Source organism: Nomascus leucogenys, chromosome 17 (assembly GCF_006542625.1).
Source record: "Nomascus leucogenys isolate Asia chromosome 17, Asia_NLE_v1, whole genome shotgun sequence".
Classification (NCBI taxonomy): Eukaryota; Metazoa; Chordata; class Mammalia; order Primates; family Hylobatidae; genus Nomascus; species Nomascus leucogenys.
Window position 1 is genome coordinate 36911668 of NC_044397.1, and position 15884 is coordinate 36927551.

The 15884-nt window shown below is 54.4% G+C and overlaps 1 protein-coding gene across 3 annotated transcripts in view; it reads left to right on the plus strand.

Annotated features, from left to right (window-relative positions):
- Positions 1 to 15884, plus strand: part of CUX1 (cut like homeobox 1) — a 474797-nt gene that overhangs the window by 448942 nt on the left and 9971 nt on the right. For all 3 annotated transcript variants that reach the window (XM_030796740.1, XM_030796741.1, XM_030796739.1), the window contains exon 15: positions 15308 to 15435. In XM_030796740.1, coding sequence (XP_030652600.1) covers positions 15308 to 15435 — 128 coding nt within the window. The remainder of the gene's footprint in view (positions 1 to 15307; positions 15436 to 15884) is intronic.

Consider the following 15884-nt stretch of genomic DNA (forward strand, 5'->3'; position numbering starts at 1 on the left):
TACCCTTGAACCAAGCCCTTACCCTCCCTGGCGTCCGCTTCCTTGTCTGTAAAATGGAGACACTATCGCCTGTCATATAGGCTTGCTATGGGGAACCAGGAATGGTGGCCAATGCTGGTGCGGCACTGGGCTGATGGTGGCAGCCCCAATCGATGGCACTCGGGCGACCAGGACTACAGCCAGGCTCCTCTGCCGGGTGGCCTGCAGCTGGTCAGTGGCGTGGCCTCAACCTTCTGTGTGGGGGTCTCACTGTGCCCCTGACTCCTGATGTAACAGAAAGACAAGTGAAAGGCACCAGTTAATGCTTGTGAGTGGGCAGGAAGAGGGGATTGGGACAGTGGCTTGTGGGTCTCTGGAATGCTGGGGCTACTGAGAAGAGTCTCTTTCCAGATGGTGCTCGGGCTGGACGTGGGGGCAGAGCTCTGCAGAGGTGGCTGTTAGGCTTCTCCGCGCAGTTGTGACTCAGAGGCTGTTGCTCGTCTTGAGACCTACCGGGTTGGCAAAGAGCTGTCTGCCAGGCCGACGTGTGTCTGGTGGAAGTGGGGGATGACTTGGTCACGTATTAATTTGGAGATTTCAGATTGTGAAATGCCCACATGTGATACAGAATCGTAAGCCCCTCTCCGAATTAAACTGGATTCAATCCTCCCTCCAGTGGGAGAACCCAGAGTATGGGATGGAGGCACCCCCCAGTGCCAGGTGCCCTCGGCAGCCCCGCATCTCATGCATTCACTTAGGGCCGGGGGTGTCTCTAGAGTTGCCCAAAATGCCAGTCCCCTCAGATAGGAGAGGCCTGCATAAAACCCTAAGAGCTGGCCCGGCGCAGTGGCTCACACCTATAATCTCAGCAGTTTGGGAGGCCGAGGCGGGTGGATCACTTGAGGTCAGGAGTTCAAGACCAGCCTGGCCAACATGGTGAAACCCCATCTCTACTAAAAATACAAAAATTAACCAGGCATGGTGGTGGGCACCTGTAATCCCAGCTACTTGGGAGGCTGAGGCAGGAGAATTGCTTGAACCTGGGAGGCGGAGGTTACAGTGAGCCGAGAGTGCGCCATTGCACTCCGGCCTGGGCGATAGAGCAAAACTCAGTCTCAATAAAACAAACAAAAAAATAACCCTAAGAACTCTGCCAGTTTGGTATTTGACAGACTGAAGTCTAACATGGTTAATTTTTGTGTTTGCTAGTTTAGGTATGCCCCTATGTATTTAATGATCTGCTAACTAAATTAAAATAAGAAATGTTTAAAAAAAAAAAGAGAAAGGAAGGAAGGAAAGGAAGGAAGAAAGAACAGCTGGGCACAGTGGCTCATTCCTGTAACTCCTATAAGCCCAGCACTTTGGGAGGAGGTCAGGGCAGGAGGATTGCTTGAGCCCAGGAGTTTGAGGCCAGCCTGGGCAACGTAGTGAGACCCCATCTCTACAAAAAATAAAAAATTAGTTGGGCATGGTGGCATGCACCTGTAGTCCTAGCTACTCTGGAGGCTGAGGTGGGAGGATCACTTCTGCCCAGGAGTTCAAGGCTGCAGTGAGCTATGATGGCACCACTGCACTCCAGCCTGGGCAACACAGCAAGACCCTGAATCTTGAAAAAAAAAAAAAAAAAAGGAAAAGAACACTTAGCTCAAAGTCTTTTTCCTCAGAAAGTTGAGACAGTGTCTCAGTCTGTTGCAACCTCCTCCTCCCAGGCTTAAGCAACCCTCCCACCACCTCAGCCTCCCAAGTAGCTGGGACCACAGGCATGCACCACCATGCCTGGCTAATTTTTTGTAGAGATGAGGTTTCACCATGTTGCCCAGGCTGGTCTTGAACTCCTGAGCTCAGGAGATCCACCCACCTGGTTCTCCCAAAGTACTGGGATTATAGGAGTGAGCCACTGCGCCCGGCCTCCCGAAGTGCTTCTAAAGTGAGATTTAATTAAGCAAAACTGCAGTTGCTCCTGGTTTTGCAGGGCCAGCTGCAAAGGCAGAAAAAGAGAGTGAGATTTCATGCTCTGACTGCAATTGGATGATGCCTCCATTCCAGGCAAATGGTTCAGCCTTGACCTTTCTCCCGTCCCTGCAGTTAAGTGGGTCTGAACAGAACGTTGTTCCTTGCTTTTGTTTTTGTTTGAGACAGAGTCTGTCTCTCTTGCCTAGGCTGGAGTTTAGTGGCGTGATCTCGGCTCACTGCAACCTCTGTTTCCTGAGTTCAAGCAATTCTCCTGCCTCAGCCTCCCGAGTAACTGGGCTTAGAGGTGTGCGCCACGACGCCCAGCTAATTTTTAGTATTTTCAGTAGAGATGGGGTTTTACCATGTTGGCCAGGCTGGTCTCGAACTCCTGACCTCAAGTGATCTGCCTACCTTGGCCTCCCAAAGTGCTGGGATTACAGGCATGAGGCACCGTGCCCGGCCCCTTACTTGTTTTTTGTTTCGTTTTGTTTCGTTTTTAAGATGGAGTCTGGCTCTGTTGCCTAGGCTGGAGTGCAATGGTACAATCTCGGCTCGCTGCAACCTCCACCTCCTGGGTTCAGGCAATTCTCCTGCCTCAGCCTCCCAAGTAGCTGGGATTATAGGTGCCCGCCACCACACCTGGCTTTTTTTTTTTTTTTTTTTTTTTGTATTTTTAGTAGAGACGAGGTTTCACCCTGTTGGCCAGGCTGATCTAGAACTCCTGACCTCAAGTAATCTGCCTGCCTCAGCCTCCCAAAGTGCTGGGATTACAGGTGTGAGCCACCGTACCTGGCCGTGTTCCTTACTTGATGCTCTGAGGAAACACAATTGCATGTAGACAGGGTGGCACGACGTGATGATGAGATATATTAGAGCACTTGAATTGTCTGCAATGGTCCTGTGTGCTTCTGTTAAAAAGCGCCTCTGAGTGGCTGCCTGGGGGCATGCCGCTCCTCTCCACGGTCCTAGCATGCCAGCTTTGGGGGCACACAGCTTGCTGGTGTCTATTTCAGCTCATCACTGATTCCTGTGAGGTGGCAGAGGCCTGGGCCTGCATGTATGGACCCAACCAGGGAACTGGGAGGGCTCCACGGAACTACTGTGATGTTGCCGGGGCTCCTGGCCAGTTGGGCCATTGCTCAGCAACCGACTCATACAGTGTGGAGTGACCGGCCTCCATAGACAGGGGAGACACAGCCTGGGCCCAGCCTTGGGCAGGCATTGCTGAAGCTCCTGTCTTTTCCAAGAAATTCAGACTCTTAGAATACCAACAGGAAGGGCCCTGGTCGGGCATGGTGGCTCACGCCTGTCATCCCAGCACTTTGGGAGGCTGAGGTGGACAGATCACCTGAGGTCGGGAGTTTGAGACCAGCCTGGCCACCATGATGAAACCCCATCTCTACTAAAAATACAAAAATTAGCCAGGCATGATGGCGCATGAGCTGATTCCAGCTACTCAGGAGGCTGAGGCAGGAGAATCGCTTGAACCCGGGAGGCGGAGGTTGCAGTGAGCCAAGATTGCGCCACTGCACTCCAGCCTAGGCAACAGAGTGAGACTCTGGCTCAAAAAAATAAAAAATAAATAATACCAATATGAAGAGCCCTTTTTTTTTTCAAGCAGAATCGAGTATGGATAAGTAATAGCAGAGCTGCCCATTTGGGGCAGTGGTGTGGCCTCCAGGGAGTGGGATTTGAGGCTAACCCTCCCATCGTTCAGGGAGGCGTCAGTGTCTCTGTGGTCAGGAGACACTGGCTGTATCAGGATCCCAGCAGCGTCTCTTAGTGGCTGATGACCGTGAGCAAGTCTTAAGTCGACGCTCAGGAAATCTTTGAAAGAATGAATGAGTTTAACTTCCTAGTGCTTCTGTTTCTGTAAAGGGGATATAAAAAGCCAAACTCGGTCAGGCACGATGGCTCACACCTGTAATCCCAAGGCTTTGGGAAGCCAAGGCAGGAGGATCACTTGAGGCCAGGAGTTCAAGACCCACCCTGGGACACATAGCAAGACCCCGTCTCTACAAAAATGTTTAAAATTCGCTGGATGTGCTGGCACATGCCTGTAGTCCCAGCTACTCGGGAGGCTGAAGGATCGCTTGAGCCCAGGAGCTCAAGGCTGCAGTGAGCTATAATTGCACCACTGCACTCCAGCCTGGGTGACAGAGTGAGACCCTGTCTCCAATTAAAAAAATAAGAGGTAGGTGGCTCATGCCTGTAATCCCAGCACTTTGGGAGGCCGAGGCGGGTGGATCACGAGGTCAGGAGATTGAGACCATCCTGGCTAACATGGTGAAACCCCATCTCTACTAAAAAGACAAAAAATTAGCCAGGCGTGGTGGTGGGCACCTGTAGCCACTCAGGAGGCTGAGGCAGGAGAATCACTTGAACCCGGGAAACAGAGGTTGCAGTGAGCCGTGATACCTCCACTGCACTTCAGCCTGGGTGACAAAGAAAGACTCCATCTCAGATAGATGGATGGATGGAATGGATGGATGTAAAACTCACAGGGTTACTGAGAGGACCCAGTGAGAAGACCTGGAAACCACTCACCCTGCACCCAGTGCCAGGGCAGAGCCTGGAAGGATCCAAGTGAGGCCTATGCAGTTACTGGCAGTGGAAGCAGTGGAGCACTGGCTGGCCCTGCCGCGGTCTTGCTGCCCGTGGCCAGGCCCCATCTCCTGGGGTCTCTAGTCTCCTCTAACACACATGGCCTCTGGGTTTGGCTGTGATGGGGTGGGACTGAGCCATGGTAGATGCTTACATCAGACAGATCAGAAAGAGGGCCAGCTGTGCCCCAGCCTGGGAGACCCTGCAGCTGTGGGAATCCTGGTGCAACTTTCCAACTGAGGAAACAGATGCTTGCCGCGGGGTAGCATCCACTCGCCCGTGAGCTAATACATACCGAAGGCTGACCATGGGCCGCTGCCTTACACACTGGGGTTATTACAGGGCAAACCAGGAGCTCACCTTCTTGTGGGAGGGACAAACAGTAGACGGAATAAATAAGTGAATGAAATAGCTGCTTCGAAGGTGATCAGTGTTATAAGGAGGATGGGAAGAGCAAGTGAAAAGGGTTTTTTTTTTTTTTGGAGATGAAGTCTTGCTCTGTTGCTCAGGCTGGAGTGCAGTGGCATGATCTCGGCTCACAGCAACCCCCACCTCCCAGGTTCAGGCGATTCTCCTGCCTCAGCCTCCCAAGCAGCTGGGATTACAGGTGCATGCCACCACGCCCAGCTAATTTTTTTATTTTTAGTAGAGACAGGGGTTTCACCACATTGGCCAGGCTGGTCTCAAACTCCTGATCTCAAGTGATCCACCTGCCTCAGCCTCCCAAAGTACTGAGATTACAGGCGTGAGCCACCCCACACCCGGCCTTTTTTTTTTAAATGGAGTCTCACTCTGTTGCCCAGGCTAGAGTGCAGTGACACAATCTCAGCTCACTGCAACCTCCTCCTCCCAGGTTCAAGCAATTCTCCTGCCTCAGCCTCCCAAGTAGCTGGGATTACAGGTGCACGCCACCGTGCCCAGCTAATTTTTGTTATTTTTAGTAGAGATAGGGGTTTCATCATGTGGTCCATTCTGGTCTCAAACTCCTGACTTCAAGTGATTTGCCTGCTTCAGCCTCCTATAGTGCTGGGATTACAGGTGTGAGCCACTGCACCCAGCTGAAAAGGGTTAAAGTTTTAAATCGGGTGGTCAGGGTAGGCCTCCCTAAGAAGTTCACTTCTTTGTTTTATTTATTATCTTTTTCTCTTTTTTTTGAGACAGGGTCTCACTCTGTCACCCAGGCTGAAGTGCAGTGGCATGATCATAGCTCACTGCAGACTCTAACTCTTGGGCTCAAGTGATCCTCCCAGCCTCCCTAGTAACTGGGACTACAGGCACACATCACCACTTTTGGCTAATTTTTATATTTTTTGTAGAAACGAAGTCTTGCTATGTTACCCAGGCTGGTCTCAAACTCCTGGCTTCCAGCAATCCTCCCACCTCAGCCTCCCAAAGTGCTGAGATTACAGGCATGAGCCACCGTTCCTAGACAGAACTTTTTTTTTTTTTTTTTTTTGAGATGGAGTCTTGCTCTGTCACCCAGGCTAGAGTGCAGTGGTGCGATGTCAGCTCACTGCAACCTCCGCCTCCTGGGTTCAAGTGATTCTCCTGCCTCAGCCTCCCAAGTAGCTGGGATTACAGGCGCCCACCACCATGCCCAGTAATTTTTATATTTTTAGTAGAGATGGAGTCTCATCATCTTGGCCAGGCTGGTCTCGAACTCCTGACCTCAGGTGATCCACCCGCCTCGGCCTCCCAAAGTGCTGGGATTACAGGCGTAAGCCATCACGCCCAGCCCAGAAGTTAACTTCTAAACAGTCCTGGCAGAGCTGAGGGAATGAGCCCTGCATATGTGAGAAGGAAGGACGTTCTAGGCAGTGGGAACCGCCAGTTCAAAGGTCTCGTGGTGCAAATGTCCCTGGAAACCAGCATGGCTGCAGCACCATGACCAGGAGGAAGAGTGGGAGGCGATGAGGTCAGAGAGACCAGAGAGAGGCAGAGCGTGGGGGCCTTGTCGGCCATTGCCGAGGCTTTGGTCTTTCCTCTGAGTCAACTGGGGGCCATTGGAGGGTTTGAACAGAGGGTCCTGGCTCTGGTGGGGAAACAGGAAGTAGGATTTATTGGTAGGAGTGAGTAAGGAGAGGTTAGCACAGGGGAAGCCCTCAGAAGCTCACTCAAGAGGCCACAACTGGGGCTGCGTTTGACCCCCCCAGCCATGCCAGAGGAGCTGCTTCTCAGCCACCACGTGGGATCAATTTCTTACACACTGAACTTGGTCAAGGCCTGCTGCTTTATGCTGTGGATCTTCTGGCAGCCAGGGAACTTGGACTTGGCCCTGTGTATGGCCTCAATCACACGCTCATGGTTCTGCTCTTAGTACGGATAAACACGATGACCTGGCCAACGTGAATCCTGGCTGTCAGGATTTCCAAGGGCACCCCGAATACTTGCCTAGTGCCTAGACCACAGACAGCACGAGGTCAGAGACACAAATGTCCAGTGGAAAGAATTGTCTCCAAGGTTCCTTAGGGCAACCCATATAAGAAACAGACTGTGTGGCCTGGTGTGGTGGATCACGCCTGTCATCCCAGCACTTTGGGAGGCCAAGGTGGGTGGATCACCTGAGGTCAGGAGTTCAAGACCATCCTGGCCAACATGACGAAACCCTGTCTCTACTAAAAATACAAAAATTAGCTGGGCATGGTAGCGGGCACTTGTAATCCCAGCTACTCGGGAGGCTGAGGCAGGAGAAATGCTTGAACCCAGGAGGCAGAGGTTGCAGTGAGCCGAGATTATACCACTGTACTCCAGCCTGGGCAACAAGAGCAAAAATCTGTCTCAAAAAAAAAAAAAAAGAGAGAGAGAAAGAAAGAAACAGACTTTGTACTTTACTGAGGAGGCTGCTGTTTGCAACCACTGCACCCTACAAGGTCACTATTTTTTTTAAGAGACAGGGTCTCACTCTGTTGCCCAGGCTGGAGAGCAGTGGCATAATCATCGCTCACTGCAGCCTTGACCTCCTGGGCTCAAGCAATCCTCCTGCCTCAGCCTCCCAAGTAGCGGGCACAGGCGTGCACTACCACACACAGCTAATATTTTAATTTTTTGTAGAGACAGTCTGGCTATGTTGCCCAGGCTGGTCTCAAACTCCTGGACTCAAGCAATCTTCCTGCCTCAGCCTCCCAAAGTCCTGGGATTACAGGCATGAGCCAATTGCACCTGACCAACTTTTTAAAAGGCTATCTCTGGCTGCTGCTTGGTACCCAGATCTTAGGCAGCAGAGGGAGGCCAATGAGGAGGCTGATGCCATCATCGCAATGAGAGGTGGTCATGACTCGGACTAGGTGGCAGCAGTGGTAAAAAGGGACTGGATTCTGGAGATATTTTGAAAGTAGAGCCAAAAATGAGACTTCAGGCAGGCGCAGCGGCTCACGCCTTTAATCCCAGCACTTTGGGAGGCCGAGGTGGGCGGGTCACTTCAAGCCGGGAGTTTGGGACCAGCCTGACCAACATGGTGAAACCCTGTCTCTACTAAAAATACAAAAATTAGCCGGGCGTGGTGGTTCATGCTTGTAGTCCCAGCTACTCAGGAGGGTGAGGCAGGAGAATTTCTTGAACCCAAGAGGTGGAGGTTGCAGTGAGTTGAGATCACGCCACTGCACTCTAGCCTGGGTGACAGAGTGAGACTCCATCTCAAAAAAAAAAAAGGGAGAGAGAGACTTAAGACAGATTCAGCATCAGGAGTGATGGAGAGGAGTGAGGCTACCTCCCGGGGTTTGGTCTGAGCCACCGAAGGGTCACGGAGAGCTGGGTCAGGCCGGGAAGGGGGTCTCTGCCTAGCCCTGCAGATGTCACCTCCCGGGGCTGGACTACAGGGGCCCACACTTGGGCTTGGGGAGTGCGGACTTGGGGAGGAAGGGATCAGGCTGAAATTCAGACCTGTGAAGGTTGAAATGCCAGTAGAAGATAAATCCAAGGAGAGGCGTGGACTGGAGTCCCACACTGGGGAGCCATCGGCTTGTCAATGACATCCCACATGGCCAGAGCGGATGAGAGCGCAGAGTGAGGCATCTGCGGACAGTCCCTGTGCAGCAGCAGCAAGAAGCTTAGCAGGGAGGGCAAGGACCAGTCAAGGAAACAGGGACAGAGCAGCCAGCCAGGGAAGGAGGCCCAGGAGGGTCAGTGACCTGGAAACTAGCTGCTAACACAGCAGCTCAGATGAGAGCCGAAAAACAAGGACGTGGCAATGTGCAGAGGTCATTAGGGACCTTGGCAAGGACAGTTGGCGTTGGGGGCGGCAGAGTCTGATGGGAAGGGCTTGAGGAATTGGAGGAGCGGAATTAGACGCTTGAGAAGAGACAGCTTCTTCAAGGAGTTTTGCCAGAGTGGGGTCAAGGGAAGGGGCGTGTGTGCATGTGTACAGGCCTGCTAGGAGAACATGCTTGCATGCATGTAGAAGGGAGAAGCAAGAGCCGGTGCTGCAGGAGAGGGTGGCATTGCTGGAGACCCCATTGCATAGGGGTGGGGGCCAGCATCTGCAGGCATGGGGAGCCGGCCGGGGGGGCTCAGTGGTCACCTGTGGCTACCTGCAGGATCTACAGGTGCAGAGGCAGGGAGGGGTGGATGAGGCAGCAGCTTGGCCCCCTCAGTGTCCTCCTAGCAGAGATACCATGTGCACCGAGTGTCTCCACCGTTCCTACCTGGCCTGCAAGTGATTTAATAAGACAGGGGCAGCTGGGCGTGGTGGCTCATGCCTGTAATCCTAGCACTTTGGGAGGCTGAGGCGGGTGGATCACCTCAGGTCAGGAGTTCGAGACCAGCCTGGCCAACGTGACGAAACACTGTCTCTACTAAAAATACAAAAATTAGCCAGGCGTGGTGGTGCATGCCTGTAATCCCGGCTACTTGAGAGGCTGAGGCAGAAGAATCGCTTGAACCTGGGAGACAGAGGTTGCAGTGAGCCAAGATCACACCATTGCACTCTAGCCTGGGTGACAGGAGTGAAACTCCGTCTCAAAAAAATAAATATATAAAAAGACAGGGGCCCCTCGTGCCTTCAGGAAAGCCGCAGGTACAACGCCGCTGGCCTTACTATGATAAGTCTCTGCATTTAATCCTTCTGCAGTCAGAAATCATGCCTAGACTTTTTTTGGGCATGGGGCAGAGAGGGACAGGGTCTTGCTCTATCACCCAGCCTGAAGTGCAGTAGTGCAATCGTAGCTCTCTGCAGCCTCGAACTCCTGGACTCAAGCGATCCTCCCACCTTAGCCTCCTGAGTAGCTGGGACCACAGGTGCACATCACAATGCCTGGCTAATTTTTGTATTTTTCTGTAGAGATGACGTTTTGCCATGTTGCCCATGCTGGTCTCAAACACCTGAGCTCCAACGATGCTACCACCTCTGCCTCCCGAAGTGCTGGATTCCAGCTGTGAGCCACAGCATGGGGCCCTCCTGAAGTCTTGACCTTAAAGATGCGTTGATTCCCTCCTCCCCTCTGTGAGGTGCCCCCTCTAGGATGTCTTTCCAGGTTCTCTCAGAAGGATGAGGTCCCAGTCTTTCCTGAGGGGAAGGGAACCGTCTTGGGCCCTTGCCCCACAGACTCCTTTTCTGAGCCCCTTCCCTTGTCTGATGCTCACTTATCCACCTGTCGCCTGTCATCCCTCTCTCCCCTAAACAAAGTCTGTCCCTCTCTCCTGGGTTTCCGGGTTGCAGATGGTCCATTACACAGACTCCATGCTTCTCAAGATCCCCTCTCGGGCACACGTTACTGCTCTTCCACCAGTTCTGCCCATCGGGCTGTGCCTTGCAGCCCTGCACGCCCCCACCACCTCGACGACAACACCTTCGCCTCGCTCAGCCTCTCTGTAGCTTCTGACCCCCTGACCCTCCATATTCGTTGACCCTCCTGCCTCATCTTGGTGCCTTCACATGCATCCTCCTGGTGTCTCCCCTGCCTCCTGCCACCTCTTCTCAGGGTCTTTGCGGGACCCCCTCTGTGGGTCACCCCCTGAGGCTCCGGCCACCTCACAGCAGCACTCTCTCAGGACTTGTCCGCCACCCCTGATTTTCTGTATTAGCTGTTCTCGCATTGCTATAGAGAAATACCTGAGGCTGTGTAATTTATCAAGAAAAGAGGTTTCTTTGGCTCATGGTTCTGCAGGCTGTACCAGAAGCGTGGTGCTGGCGTCAGTTTGGCTTCTGGGGAGGCGTTGGAGCCTTTACTCATGGCAGAAAGCGAAGTGGGAGCAGGTGTTACACGAGACATGGCGAGGCCAGGAGGAAGAGAGAGAGAATGGGGGTGGGGGAGGTGTCACGCTCCTTAACCAGATCCGTATCTCAGAGACAGCACTACGCCACAAGGGACCCGCCCTGTCCCCCAAACACCTCCCACCGGGTCCCACTTCCAACACTGGGGATTAATTACTTTTTTTTTTTTTTTTTTGAGACAGGGTCTCACTCTGTCACCCAAGCAAGAGTGCAGTGCTGTGATCACAGCTCACTGCAACCTCTGCCTCCTGGGCTCAGGTGATCCTCCCATCTCAGCCTCCCTGGTAGCTGGGACTACAGCTACACCACCACACCCAGCTAATTTTTTCTGTGGGTTTTTTTTTTTGTAGAGACTGGGTTTTTCCACGTCACCCAGGCTGGTCTCGAATTCCTGGGCTCCAGTGATCCTCCCTCCTCAGCCTCCCAAAGTGCTGGAATTATAGGCAAGAGCCACTGCACCTGGCTTGATTACATTTCAACATGAGATGTGGACAGGGATGAATATCCAAACTATATCATTCCACCCCTGATCCCTCACGCAAATCTCATGTCCTTCTCACATTGCAAAATACAATCATGCCTTTCCAACAGTACCCCAAAGTCTTTTTTTTTTTTTTTGAGATGGAGTTTCGCTCTTGTTGCCCAGGCTGGAGTACAATGGTGCCATCTCAGCTCACTGTAACCTCCGCCTCCCAGATTCAAGCCATTCTCCTGCCTCAGCCTCCCAAATAGCTGGGATTACAGGCACCTGCCACCATGCCCGGCTAATTTTTTTTTTTTTTTTTTTTTTTAGTAGAGACGAGTTTTCGCCATGTTGGCCAGGCTGGTCTCAAACTCCTGACCTCAAGTGATCTGCCCGCCTCAGCCTCCCAAAGTGCTGGGATTACAGGTGTGAGCTACCGCGCCCAGCCCCAAAGTCTTAACTCATTGCAGCATTTTGGTCACAACCACAGAACCAGTCTCTAAGAAGTTCCAAACTTTCCCTCATCTTCCTGTCTTCTTCCAAGCCCCCCAAACGCTTCCAAGCTCTGACCGTTGGGACCCTAGATCTCCTCAACCGGCATCTCCAGCCTCAGGTCCACAGGTCCACACCCCACCACACACATGCCCTTAGCTGTTCACAAGCACCTTCGTGCATGCCAGAACCAAGCCAGCCAGCTGCCCACCCCTTACCCCACAGGGGGCCAGGCCCGGGCCTCCCCACCTGGGTTCTGTACAGCGATGGGGTCCACAGCTGTCTCTCCAGCTCCTTCTGTGGCCTCGCCCCAGAGCCCTGTACTCCAGAGGTTGAAGAACTTGCCGAAGGTCGTGAAATTCATAAGAGGCAGGGCCAGAATGCAAGCCCGGTTCTGGACTTGACATCAAGTGGCCACCAGAGATGTGACCCCAGCTTCCCCAGCTTCCCCACCTGCGTGTTCCAGCCTCCAGCAGAGAAGGCAGGGTGAGGCAGCCAGTGGGGGATAGGGGACCCTCCCGTGGCCGGTGAGGCCCTGTCCTTCTCTAAGTACATCTAACTGAGGCCCCTCTCTCGGGGAAGCCGGCACAGCCAGTCTCCTGGCTTTCACGTCCTCCCAGCGTGGAGTGACAGTTTCAAAGCACAGCTCTCGTTGCTGCTGGGATCCAGCTGGGCTCTGGGACAGTGTCCAGATCCTGTCCCCTGCAGCCTCCAGTTCTCTGTCCACCCCCCTCTACCCAGAGCCTTCCCTCCAGTCTCACTGCCTGCCAGCCTCCGCTGCCCTGTCTTACCCAGCCTGTTCTCTCTGCTTCACAAGCAGCCATCCCCCAATTCTGCTGCCCGTGCAACCGGCCTGTGCTCCTATCACCCCAAGCCACCTCTTCAGGGATGGCCTCCCCCAACCACTCAGCCGTACACCCCGAGATCCCCTCAGGAGCTAACCCAGTGCCCAGAGCGTCTGCAGCAGCGCCAATGGCCAGGCCTCCAGGCCAGCTTAACACATGGGCCCTTTCCAGGACAGTGGGCCACCAGCTGGGAACCAGGCAGCCTAGGATAGAGGGTTTGCAGCCAAGGTGCTCACACCTGCACAGAATGTCACATATGTGCACGGTGAGACCGTGTGCCCTCCCCTGCAGGAGTAGGCACAGGAACAAGTGTACAGGGACCAGGCCCACGCACCCCATCATCTCCCCGGTGCCCACGGACGGCGCTGGGAGCTGCAAGTCACTGCCACCCCAGAGACCTGACCAAGACCACACTGGGGTGGCCACAGACTAGGGGCAGATAAAACAGGCAGTGCAAGGAATCATCTCAGCAGCTTTTTATCCACCCCTCTTGCCAGGCGCACACCTCTAGGGAAAAGGGCTCACTCTGGCCTGGCAAAAGTCACCTCTGCAAAGGTTCCCCATCTCGGCCCTGTCTCTCTGTCCTCCAGGCCCTCATCCCTGAGGTGGAATGTGGCTTCCCTGAGCCTTGTTGGGGCTTAAGCTTTATCCCAGGAGACTGTCCCCATGGGATCAGTCCCAGCACGGTTCTTGGATGTGCTCCTGTTTGTGGCCAAACTGAAGCATCCCCTCCCTTGGTCCAGGCCCTTCACCTCTATTAATGTGACCCAAGGCCCCATTAGATTTCTGGTGGTTTCCTCTCCCTACATCTCACAACTGCTGTCCACCTCCCGTCCTAAGCATGCGTGGCCGGCTCTGCCATCCCATCCCACAGGCCAGGACCCAAGGACTCTGCACCCAGGCCAGGAGGGCATGGCATTTGTCATCTCTCTGGACCTCTCCCCTTTGGGGTCTCCTTAAAATCCCTGCAGGTGACCCAGGGCCAGCCCCAACCCTGCCCCTGACAGTCCTCCCTCCAAGGCCGGGTCCTGTCTTCAGGTCCTGCCTCTTCCCTCATCCCCTCCTCACTTCTGCAGACACCACCTTCCTGCCAGGGACCCAGGGGCTCAGTGAATGTCTAAAGGAAGAAATCCATTTAGGGGCCCAGCGTGGTGGCTCACGCTTGTAATCCCAGCACTTTGGGAGGTTGAGGCAGGCAGATCACTTGAGGTTGGGAGTTTGGGACCAACCTGGACAACATTGCTAAACCCCGTCTCTACTAAAAATACAAAAATTAGCTGGGCATGGTGGCAGGTGCCTGTAATCCCAGCTACTCAGGAGGTTGAGGCAGGATAATTGCTTGAACATTGGAGGCGGAAGTTGCAGTGAGCCGAGATGGAGCCACTGCACTCCAGCCTGGGTGACTGAGTGAGACTCTGTCTCAGAAAAATAAAATAAAATAAATCCATTCGGGGCCTGAACGAGGCGAGACTCTGGTGTGGGCAAGGGCTTAGACAGAGCTGGGGGTGGATGCCTTGGGTTTGGTCCCAGGTCGGGAAGCCTCCGTTCTTCGACTGTAAAATGTGAATCGTCTTTTCTGACTCATCTATAAGGACTTGGTGTGCAGTGGGAACCCAGGAGCATGTGGGGGTCAGGCTGGGCTGCCCCATCCTGGCCCAAGACACTGATCCCAGCCACGGCGGGTATGACAGCCGGTCAGAGGGCGGCGCAGTCAGGGATGAGTCCATGGAGGAGGCTGCACGTACCATTTCCCTGGCACTGCCCACAGCCTGCAGCCTTTGTGCATTTCTGAGGCCACAGTGCCCCCTGGCGGCTGTGCAGCCTACCCCAAAGGACAGCATCCTGGGTCTCAGGTCTCGGTCTCCCTCTCTGCAGCCCCCAACAGCTCACCCTAAGCAAGGTTTGTTGTCACCATGTTACATGTCACCATTTGGGACCTGAAGGATCCAGTGGCCCTGAGTCGCATAGTCAACCAGAAACGGGGCCAAACCTCACTCTTGGGGCTGCCTGGCTCCTGGGTCACTGAAGTCCTGCCTGGCGATGCGTGCTCAGGTCTGGGTCCCTTCCCCGACGTCTCTCACCCTCCTGCAGGGCAGGAAAGTCACAGTTTGGATGCTTTGTTATAAAGATGACACTGGCACCTGGAGGAGGGGGAGATGGACAGGGCTGTGTGTCGGGGGACTCCTTGGGGACCACGCCGCCCCCACCACTGCAGCTGGAGCCTCTGTTGGGGGCGGGACCAAGCACCTCTGCTGTCAGCACAGAGGTGGGACCCCTACGCACCCCACTGCACCCCCCGCAGCTTTCTATGCCTCTCCTACCCCCAGGCTTCCCACTGGACATTATCCCAGAACATCAGCTAGGAAGCAACTTGAGCCTCCTTGCCCCTACATGACAAGCAAAGTGAGGCCCAGAGAGGGAAAGGGGCTGGCAAGGTCCCGCCAAACAGCCGTGGGCAGAGCCACGTTGCACTGGTTTCTCCTAATCCCTGACCTGAGCTACTTCTCCTACCCAGGGGATTTCACCAATCCACAGAGTGCTTGGGGCCAGGAGTGCCTCTGACAGTCAGGCAGGGCTTCCTGGAGGAGGCCCTAGGTCTAATGGGGTCTTCTAGGCAGGGGTGAGTTGGAGGGAATAGCCAACACTCTCAGGGCATCCAGGCGGCCCTGCTTCCAGACCGTGGGTTGGAGAGGCAGAACCAGGGGAGGGCACCAAGGGTCCCACCAGGCTCCCTCTGACGGCCATGTCTTCCTTTGGCCACAGGACGCTGTGCGGAGCTGCAGGTCCGTGTCACTGAGGCTGTGGCCACAGCCACTGAACAGAGAGAGCTGATCGCCCGCCTGGAGCAGGACCTGAGCATCATTCAGTCCATCCAGCGCCCTGACGCCGAGGTGAGCCCACCCCCCTGCCCCATGCCCATCTCACCACCTGCCCAGGGTTATTTTAGCCTCTGCAAACACTGACTTCCCAGATTAGCCTGTGTATCAGGCAGCTGGTGACAACCCAGAAGGGCTGTCACCTAAAACGATTGGGTTCTCTCTGCTTACTCCATGAATACCACCCTGCCCCTGATTTGGGGTGACAGGCCATGGGGCAGAGGCCACAGGGCTTCCTAGCGGTAGCACAGAGGCCCCTCTTTCCAGGCACTGCCCTGAGAGCAGAGGCAGAGGCAAGGCCAGGACCATGCACCCATCTCCCAGCTAAAGGACCTGGGGCCCAGAGATCACAGCAGGCTGGGGCACAAACAGCCCAGGGAGGGCATCTCCTCGCCCACCTCCCATTCTATAGAGGCCATAATGGGACTCCGGGAGAGAAGTCTGGGCTGTCCCAGGTCTCGTGG